Genomic DNA, 21293 nt, shown 5'->3' with positions numbered 1-21293 from the left:
TAAAATAGCGTGCTGAAACACGCCATAGCATTTAAACGTGCATATATTGTCAAAAACAACATAATCTAGAATGTCGAAAAAATGACCAAAGAAGCAAGGCTATAGTATGGCAAAACTGTCAAAATTGGACATGTCCCAAAAACACTGAAAAACACCTCAAAACAACATAAAATAGCGTGCTGAAACACGCCATAGCATTTAAATGTGCAAATATGGACTAAAACAACATAATCTAGAATGTCGAAAAAATGACCAAAAAAGCAAGGCTATAGTATGGCAAAACTGTCAAAATTGGACATGTCCCAAAAACACTGAAAAACAACTCAAAACAACCTAAAATAGCGTGCTGAAACACGCCATAGCATTTAAACGTGCAAATATGGACTAAAACAACATAATCTAGAATGTCGAAAAAATGACCAAAGAAAAAAAAGCAAGGCTATAGTATGGCAAAACTGTCAAAATTGGACATGTCCCAAAAACAGCTTAAAACACCTCAAAGCAGCATGAATTAGCGTGCTGAGACACGCCATAGCATTAAAATGTGCAAATATGGACTAAAACAACATAATCTAGAATGTCGAAAAAATGACCAAAGAAAAAAAAGCAAGGCTATAGTATGGCAAAACTGTCAAAATTGGACATGTCCCAAAAGCAGTTAAAAACACCTCAAAACAACATAAAATAGCATGCTGAGACACGCCATAGCATTTAAACGTGCAAATATTGTCAAAAACAACATAACCTAGAATGTCAAAAAAATGACCAAAGAAGCAAGGCTATAGTATGGCAAAAATGTCAAAATTGGACATGTCCCAAAAACAGCTTAAAACACCTCAAAGCAGCATGAAATAGCGTGCTGAGACACGCCATAGCATTAAATTGTGCAAATATGGACTAAAACAACATAATCTAGAATGTCGAAAAAATGACCGAAGAAAAAAAAGCAAGGCTATAGTATGACAAAACTGTCAAAATTGGACATGTCCCAAAAGCAGTTAAAAACACCTCAAAACAACATAAAATAGCGTGCTGAGACACGCCATAGCATTTAAACGTGCAAATATTGTCAAAAACAACATAACCTAGAATGTCAAAAAAAATGACCAAAGAAGCAAGGCTATAGTATGGCAAAAATGTCAAAATTGGACATGTCCCAAAAACAGTCATAAACAACTCAAAACAACATAAAATAGCGTGCTGAAACACGCCATAGCATTTAAACGTGCAAATATGGACGAAAACAACATAATCTAGAATGTCGAAAAAATGACCAAAGAAGCAAGGCTATAGTATGGCAAAAATGTCAAAATTGGACATGTCCCAAAAACAGCTTAAAACACCTCAAAGCAGCATGAAATAGCGTGCTGAGACACGCCATAGCATTAAAATGTGCAAATATGGACTAAAACAACATAATCTAGAATGTCGAAAAAATGACGAAAAAAGCAAGGCTATACTATGGCAAAACTGTCGAAATTGGACATGTCCCAAAAACAGCTTAAAACACCTCAAAGCAGCATAAAATAGTGTGCTGAAACACGCCATAGCATTTAAACGTGCAAATATGGACTAAAACAACATAATCTACAATGTCGAAAAAATGACCAAAGAAGCAAGGCTATAGTATGGCAAAACTGTCAAAATTGGACATGTCCCAAAAACAGCCTAAATCACCTCAAAGCAGCATAAAATAGCGTGCTGAAACACGCCATAGCATTTAAACGTGCATATATTGTCAAAAACAACATAATCTAGAATGTCGAAAAAATGACCAAAGAAGCAAGGCTATAGTATGGCAAAAATGTCAAAATTGGACATGTCACAAAAACAGCCTAAATCACCTCAAAGCAGCATAAAATAGCATACTGAAACACGCCATAGCATTTAAACGTGCAAATACGGACTAGAACAACATAATCTAGAATGTCGAAAAAATGACCAAAAAAGCAAGGCTATAGTATGGCAAAACTGTCAAAATTGGACATGTCCCAAAAACACTGAAAAACAACTCAAAACAACATAAAATAGCGTGCTGAAACACGCCATAGCATTTAAATGTGCAAATATGGACTGAAACAACATAATCTAGAATGTCGAAAAAATGACCAAAAAAGCAAGGCTATAGTATGGCAAAACTGTCAAAATTGGACATGTCCCAAAAACAGCTTAAAACACCTCAAAGCAGCATGAAATAGCGTGCTGAGACACGCCATAGCATTAAATTGTGCAAATATGGACTAAAACAACATAATCTAGAATGTCGAAAAAATGACCAAAGAAAAAAAAGCAAGGCTATAGTATGACAAAACTGTCAAAATTGGACATGTCCCTAAAACAGCTTAAAACACCTCAAAGCAGCATAAAATAGCGTGCTGAAACACGCCATAGCATTTATACGTGCAAATATGGACTAAAACAACATAATCTAGAATGTCGAAAAAATGACCAAAAAAGCAAGGCTATAGTATGGCAAAACTGTCAAAATTGGACATGTCCCAAAAACAGCCTAAAACACCTCAAAGCAGCATAAAATAGCGTGCTGAAACACGCCATAGCATTTAAACGTGCATATATTGTCAAAAACAACATAATCTAGAATGTCGAAAAAATGACCAAAGAAGCAAGGCTATAGTATGGCAAAAATGTCAAAATTGGACATGTCCCAAAAACACTGAAAAACAACTCAAAACAACATAAAATAGCGTGCTGAAACACGCCATAGCATTTAAACGTGCAAATACGGACTAGAACAACATAATCTAGAATGTCGAAAAAATGACCAAAAAAGCAAGGCTATAGTATGGCAAAACTGTCAAAATTGGACATGTCCCAAAAACTGCCTAAATCACCTCAAAGCAGCATAAAATAGCATACTGAAACACGCCATAGCATTAAATTGTGCAAATATGGACTAAAACAACATAATCTAGAATGTCGAAAAAATGACCAAAGAAAAAAAAGCAAGGCTATAGTATGACAAAACTGTCAAAATTGGACATGTCCCAAAAGCAGTTAAAAACACCTCAAAACAACATAAAATAGCGTGCTGAGACACGCCATAGCATTTAAACGTGCAAATATTGTCAAAAACAACATAACCTAGAATGTCAAAAAAAATGACCAAAGAAGCAAGGCTATAGTATGGCAAAAATGTCAAAATTGGACATGTCCCAAAAACAGTCAAAAACAACTCAAAACAACATAAAATAGCATACTGAAACACGCCATAGCATTTAAACGTGCAAATACGGACTAGAACAACATAATCTAGAATGTCGTAAAAATGACCAAAAAAGCAAGGCTATAGTATGGCAAAAATGTCAAAATTGGACATGTCCCAAAAACAGTCATAAACAACTCAAAACAACATAAAATAGCGTGCTGAAACACGCCATAGCATTTAAACGTGCAAATATGGACTAAAACAACATAATCTAGAATGTCGAAAAAATGACCAAAGAAGCAAGGCTATAGTATGGCAAAAATGTCAAAATTGGACATGTCCCAAAAACAGCTTAAAACACCTCAAAGCAGCATGAAATAGCGTGCTGAGACACGCCATAGCATTAAAATGTGCAAATATGGACTAAAACAACATAATCTAGAATGTCGAAAAAATGACGAAAAAAGCAAGGCTATACTATGGCAAAACTGTCGAAATTGGACATGTCCCAAAAACAGCTTAAAACACCTCAAAGCAGCATAAAATAGCGTGCTGAAACACGCCATAGCATTTATACGTGCAAATATGGACTAAAACAACATAATCTAGAATGTCGAAAAAATGACCAAAGAAGCAAGGCTATAGTATGGCAAAACTGTCAAAATTGGACATGTCCCAAAAACAGCCGAAAACACCTCAAAGCAGCATAAAATAGCGTGCTGAAACACGCCATAGCATTTAAACGTGCATATATTGTCAAAAACAACATAATCTAGAATGTCGAAAAAATGACCAAAGAAGCAAGGCTATAGTATGGCAAAACTGTCAAAATTGGACATGTCCCAAAAACACTGAAAAACACCTCAAAACAACATAAAATAGCGTGCTGAGACACGCCATAGCATTTAAATGTGCAAATATGGACTAAAACAACATAATCTAGAATGTCGAAAAAATGACCAAAAAAGCAAGGCTATAGTATGGCAAAACTGTCAAAATTGGACATGTCCCAAAAACACTGAAAAACAACTCAAAACAACCTAAAATAGCGTGCTGAAACACGCCATAGCATTTAAACGTGCAAATATGGACTAAAACAACATAATCTAGAATGTCGAAAAAATGACCAAAGAAAAAAAAGCAAGGCTATAGTATGGCAAAAATGTCAAAATTGGACATGTCCCAAAAACAGCTTAAAACACCTCAAAGCAGCATGAAATAGCGTGCTGAGACACGCCATAGCATTAAAATGTGCAAATATGGACTAAAACAACATAATCTAGAATGTCGAAAAAATGACCAAAGAAAAAAAAGCAAGGCTATAGTATGGCAAAACTGTCAAAATTGGACATGTCCCAAAAGCAGTTAAAAACACCTCAAAACAACATAAAATAGCATGCTGAGACACGCCATAGCATTTAAACATGCAAATATTGTCAAAAACAACATAACCTAGAATGTCAAAAAAATGACCAAAGAAGCAAGGCTATAGTATGGCAAAAATGTCAAAATTGGACATGTCCCAAAAACACTGAAAAACAACTCAAAACAACATAAAATAGCGTGCTGAAACACGCCATAGCATTTAAACGTGCAAATATGGACTAAAACAACATAATCTAGAATGTCGAAAAAATGACGAAAAAAGCAAGGCTATAGTATGGCAAAACTGTCAAAATTGGACATGTCCCAAAAACACTGAAAAACAACTCAAAACAACATAAAATAGCGTGCTGAAACACGCCATAGCATTTAAACGTGCAAATATGGACTAAAACAACATAATCTAGAATGTCGAAAAAATGACCAAAGAAGCAAGGCTATAGTATGGCAAAAATGTCAAAATTGGACATGTCCCAAAAACAGCTTAAAACACCTCAAAGCAGCATGAAATAGCGTGCTGAGACACGCCATAGCATTAAATTGTGCAAATATGGACTAAAACAACATAATCTAGAATGTCGAAAAAATGACCAAAGAAAAAAAAGCAAGGCTATAGTATGACAAAACTGTCAAAATTGGACATGTCCCAAAAGCAGTTAAAAACACCTCAAAACAACATAAAATAGCGTGCTGAGACACGCCATAGCATTTAAACGTGCAAATATTGTCAAAAACAACATAACCTAGAATGTCAAAAAAATGACCAAAGAAGCAAGGCTATAGTATGGCAAAAATGTCAAAATTGGACATGTCCCAAAAACAGTCATAAACAACTCAAAACAACATAAAATAGCGTGCTGAAACACGCCATAGCATTTAAACGTGCAAATATGGACGAAAACAACATAATCTAGAATGTCGAAAAAATGACCAAAGAAGCAAGGCTATAGTATGGCAAAAATGTCAAAATTGGACATGTCTCAAAAACAGCTTAAAACACCTCAAAGCAGCATGAAATAGCGTGCTGAGACACGCCATAGCATTAAAATGTGCAAATATGGACTAAAACAACATAATCTAGAATGTCGAAAAAATGACGAAAAAAGCAAGGCTATACTATGGCAAAACTGTCGAAATTGGACATGTCCCAAAAACAGCTTAAAACACCTCAAAGCAGCATAAAATAGTGTGCTGAAACACGCCATAGCATTTATACGTGCAAATATGGACTAAAACAACATAATCTAGAATGTCGAAAAAAATGACCAAAGAAGCAAGGCTATAGTATGGCAAAACTGTCAAAATTGGACATGTCCCAAAAACAGCCTAAAACACCTCAAAGCAGCATAAAATAGCGTGCTGAAACACGCCATAGCATTTAAACGTGCATATATTGTCAAAAACAACATAATCTAGAATGTCGAAAAAATGACCAAAGAAGCAAGGCTATAGTATGGCAAAAATGTCAAAATTGGACATGTCACAAAAACAGCCTAAATCACCTCAAAGCAGCATAAAATAGCATACTGAAACACGCCATAGCATTTAAACGCAACACGGACTAGAACAACATAATCTAGAATGTGAAAAATGACCAAAAAGCAAGGCTATAGTATGGCAAAACTGTCAAAATTGGACATGTCCCAAAAACACTGAAAAACAACTCAAAACAACATAAAATAGCGTGCTGAAACACGCCATAGCATTTAAATGTGCAAATATGGACTGAAACAACATAATCTAGAATGTCGAAAAAATGACCAAAAAAGCAAGGCTATAGTATGGCAAAACTGTCAAAATTGGACATGTCCCAAAAACAGCTTAAAACACCTCAAAGCAGCATGAAATAGCGTGCTGAGACACGCCATAGCATTAAATTGTGCAAATATGGACTAAAACAACATAATCTAGAATGTCGAAAAAATGACCAAAGAAAAAAAAGCAAGGCTATAGTATGACAAAACTGTCAAAATTGGACATGTCCCTAAAACAGCTTAAAACACCTCAAAGCAGCATAAAATAGCATGCTGAAACACGCCATAGCATTTATACGTGCAAATATGGACTAAAACAACATAATCTAGAATGTCGAAAAAATGACCAAAGAAGCAAGGCTATAGTATGGCAAAAATGTCAAAATTGGACATGTCCCAAAAACAGCCTAAATCACCTCAAAGCAGCATAAAATAGCGTGCTGAAACACGCCATAGCATTTAAACGTGCATATATTGTCAAAAACAACATAATCTAGAATGTCGAAAAAATGACCAAAGAAGCAAGGCTATAGTATGGCAAAAATGTCAAAATTGGACATGTCCCAAAAACAGCCTAAATCACCTCAAAGCAGCATAAAATAGCGTGCTGAAACACGCCATAGCATTTAAACGTGCAAATATTGCCAAAAACAACATAATCTAGAATGTCGAAAAAATGACCAAAGAAGCAAGGCTATAGTATGGCAAAACTGTCAAAATTGGACATGTCCCAAAAACACTGAAAAACAACTCAAAACAACATAAAATAGCGTGCTGAAACACGCCATAGCATTTAAACGTGGAAATACGGACTAGAACAACATAATCTAGAATGTCGAAAAAATGACCAAAAAAGCAAGGCTATAGTATGGCAAAACTGTCAAAATTGGACATGTCCCAAAAACTGCCTAAATCACCTCAAAGCAGCATAAAATAGCATACTGAAACACGCCATAGCATTTAAACGTGCAAATACGGACTAGAACAACATAATCTAGAATGTCGAAAAAAATGACCAAAGAAGCAAGGCTATAGTATGGCAAAACTGTCAAAATTGGACATGTCCCAAAAACAGCTTAAAACACCTCAAAGCAGCATAAAATAGCGTGCTGAGACACGCCATAGCATTAAAATGTGCAAATATGGACTAAAACAACATAATCTAGAATGTCGAAAAAATGACGAAAAAAAGCAAGGCTATAGTATGGCAAAACTGTCAAAATTGGACATGTCCCAAAAACACTTAAAAACAACTCAAAACAACATAAAATAGCATGCTGAAACACGCCATAGCATTAAAACGTGCATATATTGTCAAAAACAACATAATCTAGAATGTCGAAAAAATGACCAAAAAAGCAAGGCTATAGTATGGCAAAACTGTCAAAATTGGACATGTCCCAAAAACACTGAAAAACAACTCAAAACAACATAAAATAGCGTGCTGAAACACGCCATAGCATTTAAACGTGCAAATATGGACTAAAACAACATAATCTAGAATGTCGAAAAAATGACCAAAAAAGCAAGGCTATAGTATGGCAAAACTGTCAAAATTGGACGTAGCATACTACGTCAAAAGAAATGCCAAAAACATCGTAATACAGCTTGTCAAAAAAATGACTCAAAACAACAGGGCATAGTATGTCGAAAAATGTCAAATTTTGACATGACCAATAAATGGCTAAATAAAACACTTCTTAGCTCGTCGAGACAAGAAAAGTATGTCATTCAAAAAATTATAAAGGTGTAAGAAATCTCTCAATTGCTTACCATGTACGCCGAGTAAGTACCAGGGCTCTGTGTTTGGTCCCCTAGATGACCCAGAGGATGCGCTCTCTGAAGCGTCAGCTGAACGAGGCAGAGGAAGAGACGAGTAGGAGAGAGGCACAATACCGCCACACTCAGAGAGAGCTGGCCGAGGAGAGGGAGACGAATGGACGGCTTCAGAGGCAGCTTCTCGACCAACACCTTCAGACAAAGTAAGCATGAGTGAAAAGGGATATTTGTAATTAATTGTGAAATGTGTGTGGCGTTTGTGGCCATGGCACAGTGTAAACCACAATGTCTTACTTACAGGCGTAAGGAAACTCTGACAATCCGTCAGACCCTGGATAACCTGAGGTTGGACCTGAGTGTTGAGGATGAAGATGATGATCAGCTGGTGGAGCCACAAACAAACAATGTCACAAAAGTCTGAACACTCACACATTCTCTCATTACAAAACACAACAGGCTGCATCTTTACACTACGGTGACATTTTCTATACCTGCAAAAAACACCTTTTAATACATTACATTGATTAGCAGTGCAGAGAGAAGCTCACTTTTAGTGTGACATCGATATGCCTTTCAGTGATGACATCAAATGACTCTTTTGACCTATTTTCTGTTTTTCTATCACATAGAATATTAAAAAGAATGTTTGCTTGGTGCAGAGAGATGGATAAAGGGAAAACTTAACTGTGTCAAAAAAAGAGATTATTTATATTGAACATTTTTTGTGTTTGTTTTTATGATAAGAAGATAGTTTTTATTTGCAATTGCTTGCTGGGCACCCAATAATGTTTGCGGATATGTATGATTTTAAATTTTACTTTAAGGTATTTGGGGTTTTTGCTGCACATGATGTAATTGTATCTGTTCATGAGATAATTGTTTTATCCAAATTAACAAGACAGATTTTAAGAAATATTTACTCAAAATACAGCCGAGTAAAAGTAAAGTAAACGTGGAAGAGGCCAACAAAAAAGGAGAAGAAATATCAGATTGACCATTTGTGTGAAGCTTATCCATCATGTTTACATTTGTTTGTTTTTTTTGCTTTTTTGAAAACAGGAACATGACTCAAAAAATGTTCAGATTTCAGCTGTTGGGAATGTTTGCTGGCTATAGTTTTTTTGTCTTTAGGTTATTATTCTCACAACGGCGGTGTCTGAAGATATGTACAAATAAATAGATTTCTTGACTTATTTTTGTAACAACACTTCAAATTCTACTGGTTCTGCTATTCTCAGGTATTTATTTTTCATGTTGTCTCTTTCTTACAACTTGCAAATAAAATCTTTTCCACTGTGAATTTTGGGTGTTGACTGATATTTTTTTTTTACATTTTTTTTCATGTTTGACATTAAAAAAAAGCTAAAATGGCACATAAAGTTGAGCGATGTATCGTTTTGGCTGATAAATCAGGTGAAGTTGTCCAGAAACAGGTAAAACCAGTTTCGGCAGATGGGTCTGACGAAAACTCGACTGATATATGAATCAGGCCGATATTTCTTGATTGAGACAGATGTCACTGCCGATACTGAAGTTTCTGTTTCAACACCATATGACCCTTATGTCAGCAGAGCCGACAGATATTAGCCAATATTTTCTTTTATTTATGCAATAAAATATAATTTTGCTGTATATTCATACAGTTAAGACACTAATTGTGATATTTCAGACAAATTAAGGCTCATAAAGTTGAGCGATATATCATTTTTTGCCAAAAACAACATAATCTAGAATGTCGAAAAAATGACCAAAGAAGCAAGGCTATAGTATGGCAAAACTGTCAAAATTGGACATGTCCCAAAAACAGACAAAAACAACTCAAAACAACATAAAATAGCATACTGAAACACGCCATAGCATTTAAACGTGCAAATATGTACTAAAACAACATAATCTAGAATGTCAAAAAAATGACGAAAAAAGCAAGGCTATAGTATGGCAAAACTGTCAAAATTGGACATGTCCCAAAAACAGCTTAAAACACCTCAAAGCAGCATAAAATAGCGTGCTGAGACACGCCATAGCATTAAAATGTGCAAATATGGACTAAAACAACATAATCTAGAATGTCGAAAAAATGACGAAAAAAGCAAGGCTATAGTATGGCAAAAATGTCAAAATTGGACATGTCCCAAAAACAGACAAAAACACCTAAAAGCAGCATAAAATAGCGTGCTGAAACACGCCATAGCATTTAAACGTGCAAATATTGCCAAAAACAACATAATCTAGAATGTCGAACAAATGACCAAACAAGCAAGGCTATAGTATGGCAAAAATCTCAAAATTGGACATGTCCCAAAAACAGTCAAAAACAACTCAAAACAACATAAAATAGCATACTGAAACATGCCATAGCATTTATACGTGCAAATATGGACTAAAACAACATAACCTAGAATGTCGAAAAAATGACAAAAAAAGCAAGGCTATAGTATGGCAAAAATGTCAAAATTGGACATGTCCCAAAAACAGTCAAAAACAACTCAAAACAACATAAAATAGCATACTGAAACATGCCATAGCATTTAAACGTGCAAATATGGACTAAAACAACATAATCTAGAATGTTGAAAAAAATGACCAAAGAAGCAAGGCTATAGTATGGCAAAACTGTCAAAATTGGACATGTCCCAAAAACAGCTTAAAACACCTCAAAGCAGAATAAAATAGCGTGCTGAGACACGCCATAGCATTAAAATGTGCAAATATGGACTAAAACAACATAATCTAGAATGTCGAAAAAATGACGAAAAAAGCAAGGCTATAGTATGGCAAAACTGTCAAAATTGGACATGTCCCAAAAACACTTAAAAACAACTCAAAACAACGTAAAATAGCGTGCTGAACACGCCATAGCATTAAAACGTGCATATATTGTCAAAAACAACATAATCTAGAATGTCGAAAAAATGACCAAAGAAGCAAGGCTATAGTATGGCAAAACTGTCAAAATTGGACATGTCCCAAAAACAGCCTAAAACACCTCAAAGCAGCATAAAATAGCGTGCTGAAACACGCCATAGCATTTAAACGTGCAAATATTGTCAAAAACAACATAATCTAGAATGTCGCAAAAATGACCAAAAAAGCAAGGCTATAGTATGGCAAAAATGTCAAAATTGGACATGTCCCAAAAACAGACAAAAACACCTAAAAGCAGCATAAAATAGCGTGCTGAAACACGCCATAGCATTTAAACGTGCAAATATTGCCAAAAACAACATAATCTAGAATGTCGAACAAATGACCAAACAAGCAAGGCTATAGTATGGCAAAAATCTCAAAATTGGACATGTCCCAAAAACAGTCAAAAACAACTCAAAACAACATAAAATAGCATACTGAAACATGCCATAGCATTTATACGTGCAAATATGGACTAAAACAACATAACCTAGAATGTCGAAAAAATGACAAAAAAAGCAAGGCTATAGTATGGCAAAAATGTCAAAATTGGACATGTCCCAAAAACAGTCAAAAACAACTCAAAACAACATAAAATAGCATACTGAAACATGCCATAGCATTTAAACGTGCAAATATGGACTAAAACAACATAATCTAGAATGTTGAAAAAAATGACCAAAGAAGCAAGGCTATAGTATGGCAAAACTGTCAAAATTGGACATGTCCCAAAAACAGCTTAAAACACCTCAAAGCAGCATAAAATAGCGTGCTGAGACACGCCATAGCATTAAAATGTGCAAATATGGACTAAAACAACATAATCTAGAATGTCGAAAAAATGACCAAAGAAGCAAGGCTATAGTATGGCAAAACTGTCAAAATTGGACATGTCCCAAAAACAGACAAAAACAACTCAAAACAACATAAAATAGCATGCTGAAACACGCCATAGCAATCAAACATGCATATATTGTCAAAAACAACATAATCTAGAATGTCGAAAAAATGACCAAAGAAGCAAGGCTATAGTATGGCAAAAATGTCAAAATTGGACATGTCCCAAAAACAGTCAAAAACACCTCAAAGCAGCATAAAATAGCGTGCTGAAACACGCCATAGCATTTAAACGTGCAAATATTGTCAAAAACAACATAATCTAGAATGTCGAAAAAATGACCAAAAAAGCAAGGCTATAGTATGGCAAAAATGTCAAAATTGGACATGTCCCAAAAACACTGAAAAACAACTCAAAACAACATAAAATAGCGTGCTGAAACACGCCATAGCAATCAAACATGCATATATTGTCAAAAACAACATAATCTATAATGTCGAAAAAATGACCAAAGAAGCAAGGCTATAGTATGGCAAAAATGTCAAAATTGGACATGTCCCAAAAACACTGAAAAATAACTCAAAACAACATAAAATAGCATGCTGAAACACGCCATAGCATTAAAACGTGCGTATATTGTCAAAAACAACATAACCTAGAATGTCGAAAAAATGACCAAAAAAGCAAGGCTATAGTATGACAAAAATGTCAAAATTGGACATGTCCCAAAAACAGTCAAAAACAACTCAAAACAACATAAAATAGCGTGCTGAAACACGCCATAGCATTTAAACGTGCAAATATGGACTAAAACAACATAATCTAGAATGTCGAAAAAATGACGAAAAAAGCAAGGCTATAGTATGGCAAAACTGTCAAAATTGGACATGTCCCAAAAACACTGAAAAACAACTCAAAACAACCTAAAATAGCGTGCTGAAACACGCCATAGCATTTAAACGTGCAAATATGGACTAAAACAACATAATCTAGAATGTCGAAAAAATGACCAAAGAAGCAAGGCTATAGTATGGCAAAAATGTCAAAATTGGACATGTCCCAAAAACAGCTTAAAACACCTCAAAGCAGCATGAAATAGCGTGCTGAGACACGCCATAGCATTAAAATGTGCAAATATGGACTAAAACAACATAATCTAGAATGTCGAAAAAAATGACCAAAAAAGCAAGGCTATAGTATGGCAAAACTGTCAAAATTGGACGTAGCATACTACATCAAAAGAAATGCCAAAAACATCTTAATACAGCTTGTCAAAAAAATGACTCAAAACAACAGGGCATAGTATGTCGAAAAATGTCAAATTTTGACATGACCAATAAATGGCTAAATAAAACACTTCCTAGCTCGTCGAGACAAGAAAAGTATGTCATTCAGAAAATTATAAAGGTGTAAGAAATCTCTCAATTGCTTACCATGTACGCCGAGTAAGTACCAGGCCTCTGTGTTTGGTCCCCTAGATGACCCAGAGGATGCGCTCTCTGAAGCGTCAGCTGAACGAGGCAGGGGAAGAGATGAGTAGGAGAGAGGCACAATACCGCCACACTCAGAGAGAGCTGGCCGAGGAGAGGGAGACGAATGGACGGCTTCAGAGGCAGCTTCTCGACCAACACCTTCAGACAAAGTAAGCATGAGTGAAAAGGGATATTTGTAATTAATTGTGAAATGTGTGTGGCGTTTGTGGCCATGGCACAGTGTAAACCACAATGTCTTACTTACAGGGCGTAAGGAAACTCTGACAATCCGTCAGACCCTGGATAACCTGAGGTTAAATGGCACATAAAGTTGAGCGATGTATCGTTTTGGCTGATAAATCAGGTGAGGTTGTCCAGAAACAGGTAAAACCAGTTTCGGCAGATGCGTCTGTCTAAATCAAGAAATATCAGCCTGATTCACAAATCAGTCGAGTTTTTGACAGACGTCACTGCCGATACTGAATTTTGTTTCAACACCATATGAGCCTTATATCAGCAGAGCCGACAGATATTAGCCAATATTTTATTTTAATTTATGCCATAAAATATTATTTTGCTGTATATTCATACAGTTAAAACACTAATGTAATATTCCAGACAAATTAAGGCTCATAAAGTTGAGCAATATATTGTTTTGGCTGATAAATCAGGTGAAGTTGTCCAGAAACAGGTAAAACCAGCATGGAAATCAAGGAATAGTAATTTAGAAAATGTTTTGTAATAACATTCTTTGTCCATTAGAAAGTATTAACATATTTTTAATTCAAGTGCATGGTATTTTGTAAAACAGAACTGAGTACTCACCTAGAATGTAAAGGGATTGATCACACGTCCACAGGAAATCCAGCTTGCTGTCTTATCCATTGAGCTATATGTCCAACTGCTTGTCTGGGTCCGACATTGTCTTTCATACTCCGGTTCGGATTGAAGTCTTAAAAATCCATTTGAACTGGATAAAACTCAATGTCACAACCTGAAATACTGTTGTGCCAAATGCAATTGTCAGACTATCATCGCCCTTTATTGCCTCTCTGTAGTTTGGGCTGCATATAAAAAAATCACCTGCTTGGATGAGGATCGTACTCGGGACCGGTTGATAAACAAACACGCGCTCTAACAGACTGAGCTATACTCCAGGTACAGCAGAAGTGTTTTAATTTCACTTCAGACTAGAGCTACGCGATAAAATGATCCCGACATGATTCACGAAATAACTTGTCCTGGGTTGATGAGAGGTAGATATAACGCGTCCCTGTCATGTTTTGACAGATAACAGCCAGTGATGTTAAAAATAAGGCGGCGGAGAACCAAATGCAGTGATCGACTTTGACTCTACAACAGCTGAGCGTTTGACAACCGAGCCGTTTGTGCTTCACGTTTCATCATCGCGGATCAAACAGCTGACGGTCCGACAGTCGCGCAGTGAGAGATTAACAAAGCGAAACTTCTCCAGCAACAAAGTGCCTGAAACAGCCACATTTGCAGAGGTGGGAAGTGATTTCTTTAGACATCTACAGACTATTTTGTGTTAGTTTCGGGTTTAATCAGACTTTCGGTGGAATTATTTAGAAACGCCAAGACACATCGCTCCCTGTCTCGCGCTGAGCGCTGTTATTATTACCAGGGGCGGGTGCAATCTTTAGGGGGCCTGGGGCCACCAGCACATTTTCACCCTTTCTCTAACTGGGAAATTTGGCAGGCTGTTGGCAGCTATAGGAGAATTAGGCCCACTCAAAACAGACTCAAGTCCTGCAGTGAGAGGTTTGCCTATTATCTACACAATGTGCTTAAATTTACCTGAAGTTTGTTTAAGATGGAGATTTTCATTTTAATATATAACGCTGGAAAATTTAATAAATAATATAAAATCATGTTTATTACACTCCAGCACACCATGGTCACATTAAACTGTGTCAGTGAACTATGAGGGCAAAAAACAAAACAAAAAAATAAAGCAAAAAGCAAAATAGTCTTTTAGAGTTTTTTTTTTTTAAATATAAGACTTCAAAGAGGAGGTTAAATGATGTTTGGTGTGTTCAGCCTCCTGATGTGCTGTCATATGTCCCCACATTGACAATGATCCTGTTGACGGAGGCCGGGAGAGTGGGCAGTAGATCCATGAGTTTGTCCAGGATGGTGGAAACATCGGCACTGGGGAAACAGCGAGTGATGCTGTTGAAAAAGCGGAGATTCCTGCTTGTTGAGTCACCGATGATCAGTGTGGTGGCAGGGAAAGAGAGGGCGAGGAGATGGAGACTCTGAGCCAGCTGAGCCATCACTACCCACTCCCCGCTGGCTGCTGTTAAAGGCGTTTAAACTCCGTGTGGCACCGGTGGTTGCGGTGGCTGGTGCCCTGGCACCCAGCTCTCACGCAGAGGGATGGCCACCCTCTTTGCCTGCTGGAACCTCCGGTGCAGTGTCGGCGTGCGGAGACGTTAGCCAGGAAAGGGGGGCCAGGCGATGGATGTCCTCTGTTAAGTGAGTATTTCAATTTGCAGTCACAGTCCACACACAGCCATCATCACTAGATTCACGATCCTACAGTGGAAAATTTAAAAGTCAGGGCTTTTGTATGTACAACCAGGAACAACGGTTACTGGTATATCACCCACCTCTAAATGAAAATGTACACTTTTAATGAGAACAGAAGAAAAAAATCTGTAACTTTACTTCAAATTTTACACAATTTACAATTAAAAGTTAAAAAAAATAGTACACAGAAGTATTATGGAGTAAACTGATTTAATTAAGATTACCTTTATGTTAGAGGGTTGAAAAAGAGTGGGAATTAACCTTCACTCAAGGTCCATTAATTTCCTCATGAGGGTACACACGGGTGGATTCATACTTCCACGCTGCTTCTTTGCCTTGGAGCCTTTCTCCGGATAAATACCCACAAAGCATCTGAAAGGAAAAGCAACAGTTTCTTAGGTCCTCAGAGGTTTTGTGTTTGTGCAAACTGCAAAGAGTGACAGTGATTATACCATTCAAGTGATGTCACTGTAAATCAAATGTATCTGCATTTATAACAATTTTTATGACTTTAAGACCCTTTTAACCCCTTGTAACTTGAAGTGACATCACTTTTCTGGAGCAACTTGTTAATAACTGCTCCCTAAATTGCAAGAAATTTGTAAATTTAAATTTAGAAAAATGTTTTTTAACATTTTTTTTTTTAATGTTTTTAAATCTAGTGGAACATGCCTAGAAAAAAAAGAAAAAAGCAACAGAATTATTATAATTTTTAAGTGCATTTTTCAAGTTATTTATGTTTTTGTTTGTTTAATTTTATTTTTTTAAAATATAATTTTCAGGTAATTTTCTTGCACTCTGATTCATTGGTATAAACTATTGAAATTCTGCAATTAAACTCGATAAAAAAATTAATTGTGTGACAGCCCTACTTTTCACAAAATAGAAAAAAACAAGGAAAAGCAGTTTGGTCTTTTGGACATTGATTGAATATATTGTTATTAATGTAAAATGAGCTGTTGATTCACTAATACATGCTGTACAATGAATATCAGTAAAAGAGGAAATTTGATCACTAAAAAGAGACGCGCTGTATGTGTGAGACTGTGCAGAATAAATCAGCATCGTTTTCCAGTGAACTTTGCCTTTAAGAACAGGATCAATGTCAATTAGTCGACTATGAAGTTACTTTGTTGAGGACAGCTCTTGCACACACCCTCCATACCGTTACCTAGAAAAATCGTCAATAATATATAACCCAGGGTTATTTAGAGAAAGTGTTCAGGTCTAAAAAAAATTATTCCACCATAATCTACAAACAAGCAGCACTTCCTGTTGGTTTGTCGTTACCTTTGGATGAACTCCAGCGTGCATGCAGCCTCCTTAGGATACTGTAGGTTGAAGTTGTAATAACTTGCAAAGAGAGCAGCGATCCCATGGACAAAGTCGGCATGTGGACCCATGACCACTTGTCCTTCGATTGAGAGCATCCAGGCTCTCGGCTTCATCACCTCACCTGAGAGAGACATAATGAAGATTCAGTTATATTTCCTGTTGCAGTGTTTGCTTAAAATACTGAACAAAAAAACAACTGGTAATACTAATACAAGCACACAATGGGAATTTAAAATCCTGTGTTTTGTTCAGTATCCCGTGATAGTGCCCAAAATTGCAACCTGACTTTTTCCCTCATAACTGTAATAACTGGAGGGTGGAGGGTGGAGAAATAAGGGCAGACTAAAATAGTAGGGGTGGGAATCACTGTGGAACAGTGTTAACTTTGACAGATATTTTAGATTTAGTCTGAGTCTTGAGGCCAAAATGCTTATTAGTTTTTCACATTTTAGTCATTTTATCCTTCAGAGTTTTAGTCAAATAAGTCAAAATGTTTTATTCAACAAAAATTCAGGACATTTTAGTCAAGATGTTTATTTTTCTATTTAAACTTAACTCCAATGAGACTAATACTGATCCCCGAAATTAGAATACAGGTGACAGACTATAAAAACAGAATTTAAAGTTAATTTTGAAAAAAAAGTCTAAATTTTAATTTGAAAGGCTCAAAGTCTTAATGTTTATGGTCTCAAATTCTGCAAATAATTAACTTAAGAACTGGGATTTACACCCAAGTTCATTGTAAACTCTCATTGATCTCACTGTGAAGAAGCAGAAACATTTATGAAAAATGGCACAAAGACTGCACTTCAATCTCATACTGTTGCCCATGTTGTTCATGTTTTTTTTGATTTCTGAAAAATCAAAAATACCATGAAAAATAGAAAAGAAAAGAAAGTCCTCAGGCTCTGTAATCTTCTCTACATAAAGAGCATTAACCAGTTCCTTGTCGTTCTGTTTTTACCTTCATGTTTCCAGCCATTTAGAAGTTTTCGGCACTGGATTGGTTTGAGGAACTTCTCAAGATCTTTTTCCTGGAGAAACTGCAAGTCGTTTTTGCTCTCGATGCCGAGTCCCTCCAAACCCTCCAGGAGACACGTCAACGACTCAGCAGTGAGGCCCGGAAGAGACGATAACACCACGTCCTGAATTTCCTGCCGATTCATTTTCTAAAAAGATGAATGGGAAACATAATCATACAGTTGTAATTACACCACAGCCAATAAAAAAAGCATGTTAAACGTGTCGTGATACTACTACTACTAAAAATAATAATAATAATAATAATAATAATAAAGCCAAAAATAATGCCGAACAAAGGCTAGACAATAATTAAGATTTAAGGCATGAGTAATTAAAGAAAAAAAGAAAAAATAATAATAATAATGAGATGAAATGGAATCGAATAAAAAGATATGAAAAATTTAAGAGACACAAAAATTAAAAAGAGACAAAAGTAATAAGTTCTGTGATTTAACATTATGACTTATTCCGATTTGTTTACATTTTTACCATTAAACTCATATTTTTAGAGATTATACTTAATAAAAAGCACAAGGTGTGTTTCTTATTTATAGATTACTTGTCCAGGAGACTTCAGCTGGACTTTTTATAAGTCAGGTCTCTAAATACTTTGGGGCAGACAAAGACAAAGACAAGGACAAGGACAAGGACAAGGACAAGGACAAGGACAAGGACAAAGACAAAGACAGTAGCTCCAAGCTGGAGATCTGAATGTTCGCAAAAGCATAAAACACTGCTGATGACAACTGACCTTTTTTATAAAACTTCAAAATAAAAAGATCAGTGTGCTCTGCCATTTTCATCCTCCCTGCACCACAGACATTAGGGGAGACATTAGGGGAGACATTAGGGGAGACATTAGGAAAGACATCACCACAGGTCCAGAAAGAGACACTCACCATTATACAGACTGTCTCATGCTCATCTTTAATTTGTGGACACCCTGGGTCCTGTTGGTCCACACTGGAGCTCATCTCCTGATCACAGACTGGCTGCTGTGGGAGCTCTGGAGGGACGGAGAACAAAAGGACGTATACTTTTAACCCTTAAAACCTGCTTTAATATTACAAACACTCATATCGCTCTGCACACAAAATTAGCTTTTCGAAATCAATTATAAATATATATCAAAGAAACATACAAACATATTATATATTCATTCATTTTCAGAATTTTAACCCTTTAAGTGCCAGGTTAAACACAAATAAATGAATTATTTTCAATTTACAACAGGCAAAGTAGTTTTTTTTAATGTTATCATCACAGCCTGGAATATGTCAATAATTTTCAGCAACATTAATGCACATATTTTCTCCATTTTTGTGCAATAGTTCAGAACTTATGTTAACATAGAATTTAAACTCCATGTTTTTTTTTTACTTTTACTTTTAAACATTATTTACTGATTATTTACAGATTGATTATTTACTAATCTGGCACAAGAATTTCTTTCGAGTTCTATCTTATTTTATCTCATATGCCAGATATGGTAAAAAATAAATACATTAAAAAAATTAAAAAATCAAGTGGAAAATAGTAAAAATTAGAAAAATTTCAAGGCAAAAGTCCAGAATGACACCTAAAAATAATACAATGCATGTTTTATGCTTTGATGACTGTGGCATCAAAAATTGTAGTTGTAATGGGTTTCAGTGGCACATTGTTTGCACTTAACAGTATGAATATTAAAGTTTTGTTTACACTGTGTTTTTAGACTTAGGAGGAGCTGAGCTGGAAATTCTAAAACCAAAACGTATGCTATATGCATGAAAACAGCCAAAATTGTCGAAAAAGTAAAGAATAAAAGGCGTCTAAAATGCGCCAAATTGTCCCCAAACACGTAAGCTATGTTTTAAACCAGTGGTTCCGAATTGCTCCGGCTAGGGCAGGGGTTGGCAACCTTTTCTATCAAAAGAGCCATTTTGGCCACTATTTATTGTTTTTTCGTACATTAACTTTGCAGCATTGGTGGTAAAAATTAACAGATCTATCCATGCACCACTAACTTCTCCATCTTACTCTGAGACTTCTCCTATTTTGGATTTGGAGTCCATACCCGGTCAAGCTTTTTTTGATTCAGAACATCCCACCACTTTTGAAATAAGGCCAAATTTAGCAGAAAAGGCACCAAAGCCACAAAAATACGATGCATAATTTGGTTAATGAAATGCTAATACATGTTCATATTCTGTGTACAGGCTACATATTTTTGCAATTGAAAAAAGCAAGAGTAATTTTAGACCGAAAACAATGAAATTGAATCTTTAAAAATGAATCGCTATTCATTTCCATGTCCGCCCGCGAGCTAGGAAGTCAATGTAAACAACCCCATCACGATGGTTTAAATTCAGTTTCATTCAATTACATTCAAAACCTTTTTCATGAATAAACATAAATGGCATTTCAAAACCAAAGCTCTGTTTTGGAAATAAACTACGCTTCAAAATAAAGTTTACAAACAGTGATCTGTGTGAGTGAAAGTGCAGTTTTACTCAGTGAAACTGCAGTTTTACTCACCGAGCGTGACTTCAGGTTTCCAAACATGCAGCAGTTTGCGCTGACGCTCGAGCTCTTCTTCGTACGCGACGACAGTTTTCTCAAAAACTCCGACGATTTCTTCAGCAGCAGCGGTCAGTCGCTCCTTCACAAACTCTCTCCAATACTGAAGTGAAGACATTTTTACTTAAAAACGAGCTGAAAAACGATCCAGTGCGACAACAAACAAATTCAAACCGTCCGCACAGCCCGCGCAGTTGGCGCCAGTTTTATTTACTTCCGGTTGGTGTTACACTATAAAACCCACCGGAGGTGGGAGTGAGTCTAACTTCCGTTCCGCTCGTACATCTCTTTTGTTGTATGTTACCGGGAATATATGGCTATTTTCTCAGACAAGCAACTACAAGAAAAAAGAAAGAAATTGGTAAAAAGTTACAAGAAAATTACCTGAATAAAAAGCCAAACAAACAACAATAAAAAAACAAAGAAATGCACCAAGGAACAAAAAAAACAACAACAAAAAAACAGGGAAATTATATATATTATATATATGGAAATTACCTCAAGAAAGCTCAGCCATTTTCCCT

At 36.0% G+C, this 21293-nt stretch overlaps 2 protein-coding genes across 4 annotated transcripts in view; one reads left to right on the top strand and one right to left on the bottom strand.

The window, feature by feature from the left end:
• The window catches only part of LOC121960152 (uncharacterized), an 88228-nt gene extending 78846 nt beyond the window's left edge, over positions 1-9382 (top strand). For all 3 annotated transcript variants that reach the window (XM_088070589.1, XM_088070587.1, XM_088070588.1), the window contains 2 exons: positions 8122-8285; positions 8383-9382. In XM_088070589.1, coding sequence (XP_087926715.1) covers positions 8122-8285; positions 8383-8503 — 285 coding nt within the window. In that variant the 3' untranslated portion in view covers positions 8504-9382. The remainder of the gene's footprint in view (positions 1-8121; positions 8286-8382) is intronic.
• Positions 9383-13264: 3882 nt separating this feature from the next.
• LOC148186228 (uncharacterized) lies at positions 13265-20999 on the bottom strand. Its single transcript, XM_088071359.1, has 7 exons — positions 20728-20999; positions 19110-19216; positions 18152-18356; positions 17143-17308; positions 16077-16224; positions 14125-15858; positions 13265-13458 (listed from the first exon to the last, which is right to left on the bottom strand). The coding sequence occupies exons 1-5, from the start codon at positions 20885-20887 to the stop codon at positions 16116-16118; spliced, it is 747 nt and encodes a 248-aa protein (XP_087927485.1). The 5' UTR covers positions 20888-20999; the 3' UTR covers positions 13265-13458; positions 14125-15858; positions 16077-16115.
• Between the last annotated feature and the right edge of the window lie 294 nt (positions 21000-21293).

The sequence above is a fragment of the Plectropomus leopardus genome, chromosome 20, assembly GCF_026936395.1.
Source record: "Plectropomus leopardus strain MGB_pleo_1.0 chromosome 20, ASM2693639v1, whole genome shotgun sequence".
NCBI lineage: Eukaryota > Metazoa > Chordata > Actinopteri > Perciformes > Serranidae > Plectropomus > Plectropomus leopardus.
This window is presented reverse-complemented; position numbering and strand designations above follow the sequence as displayed.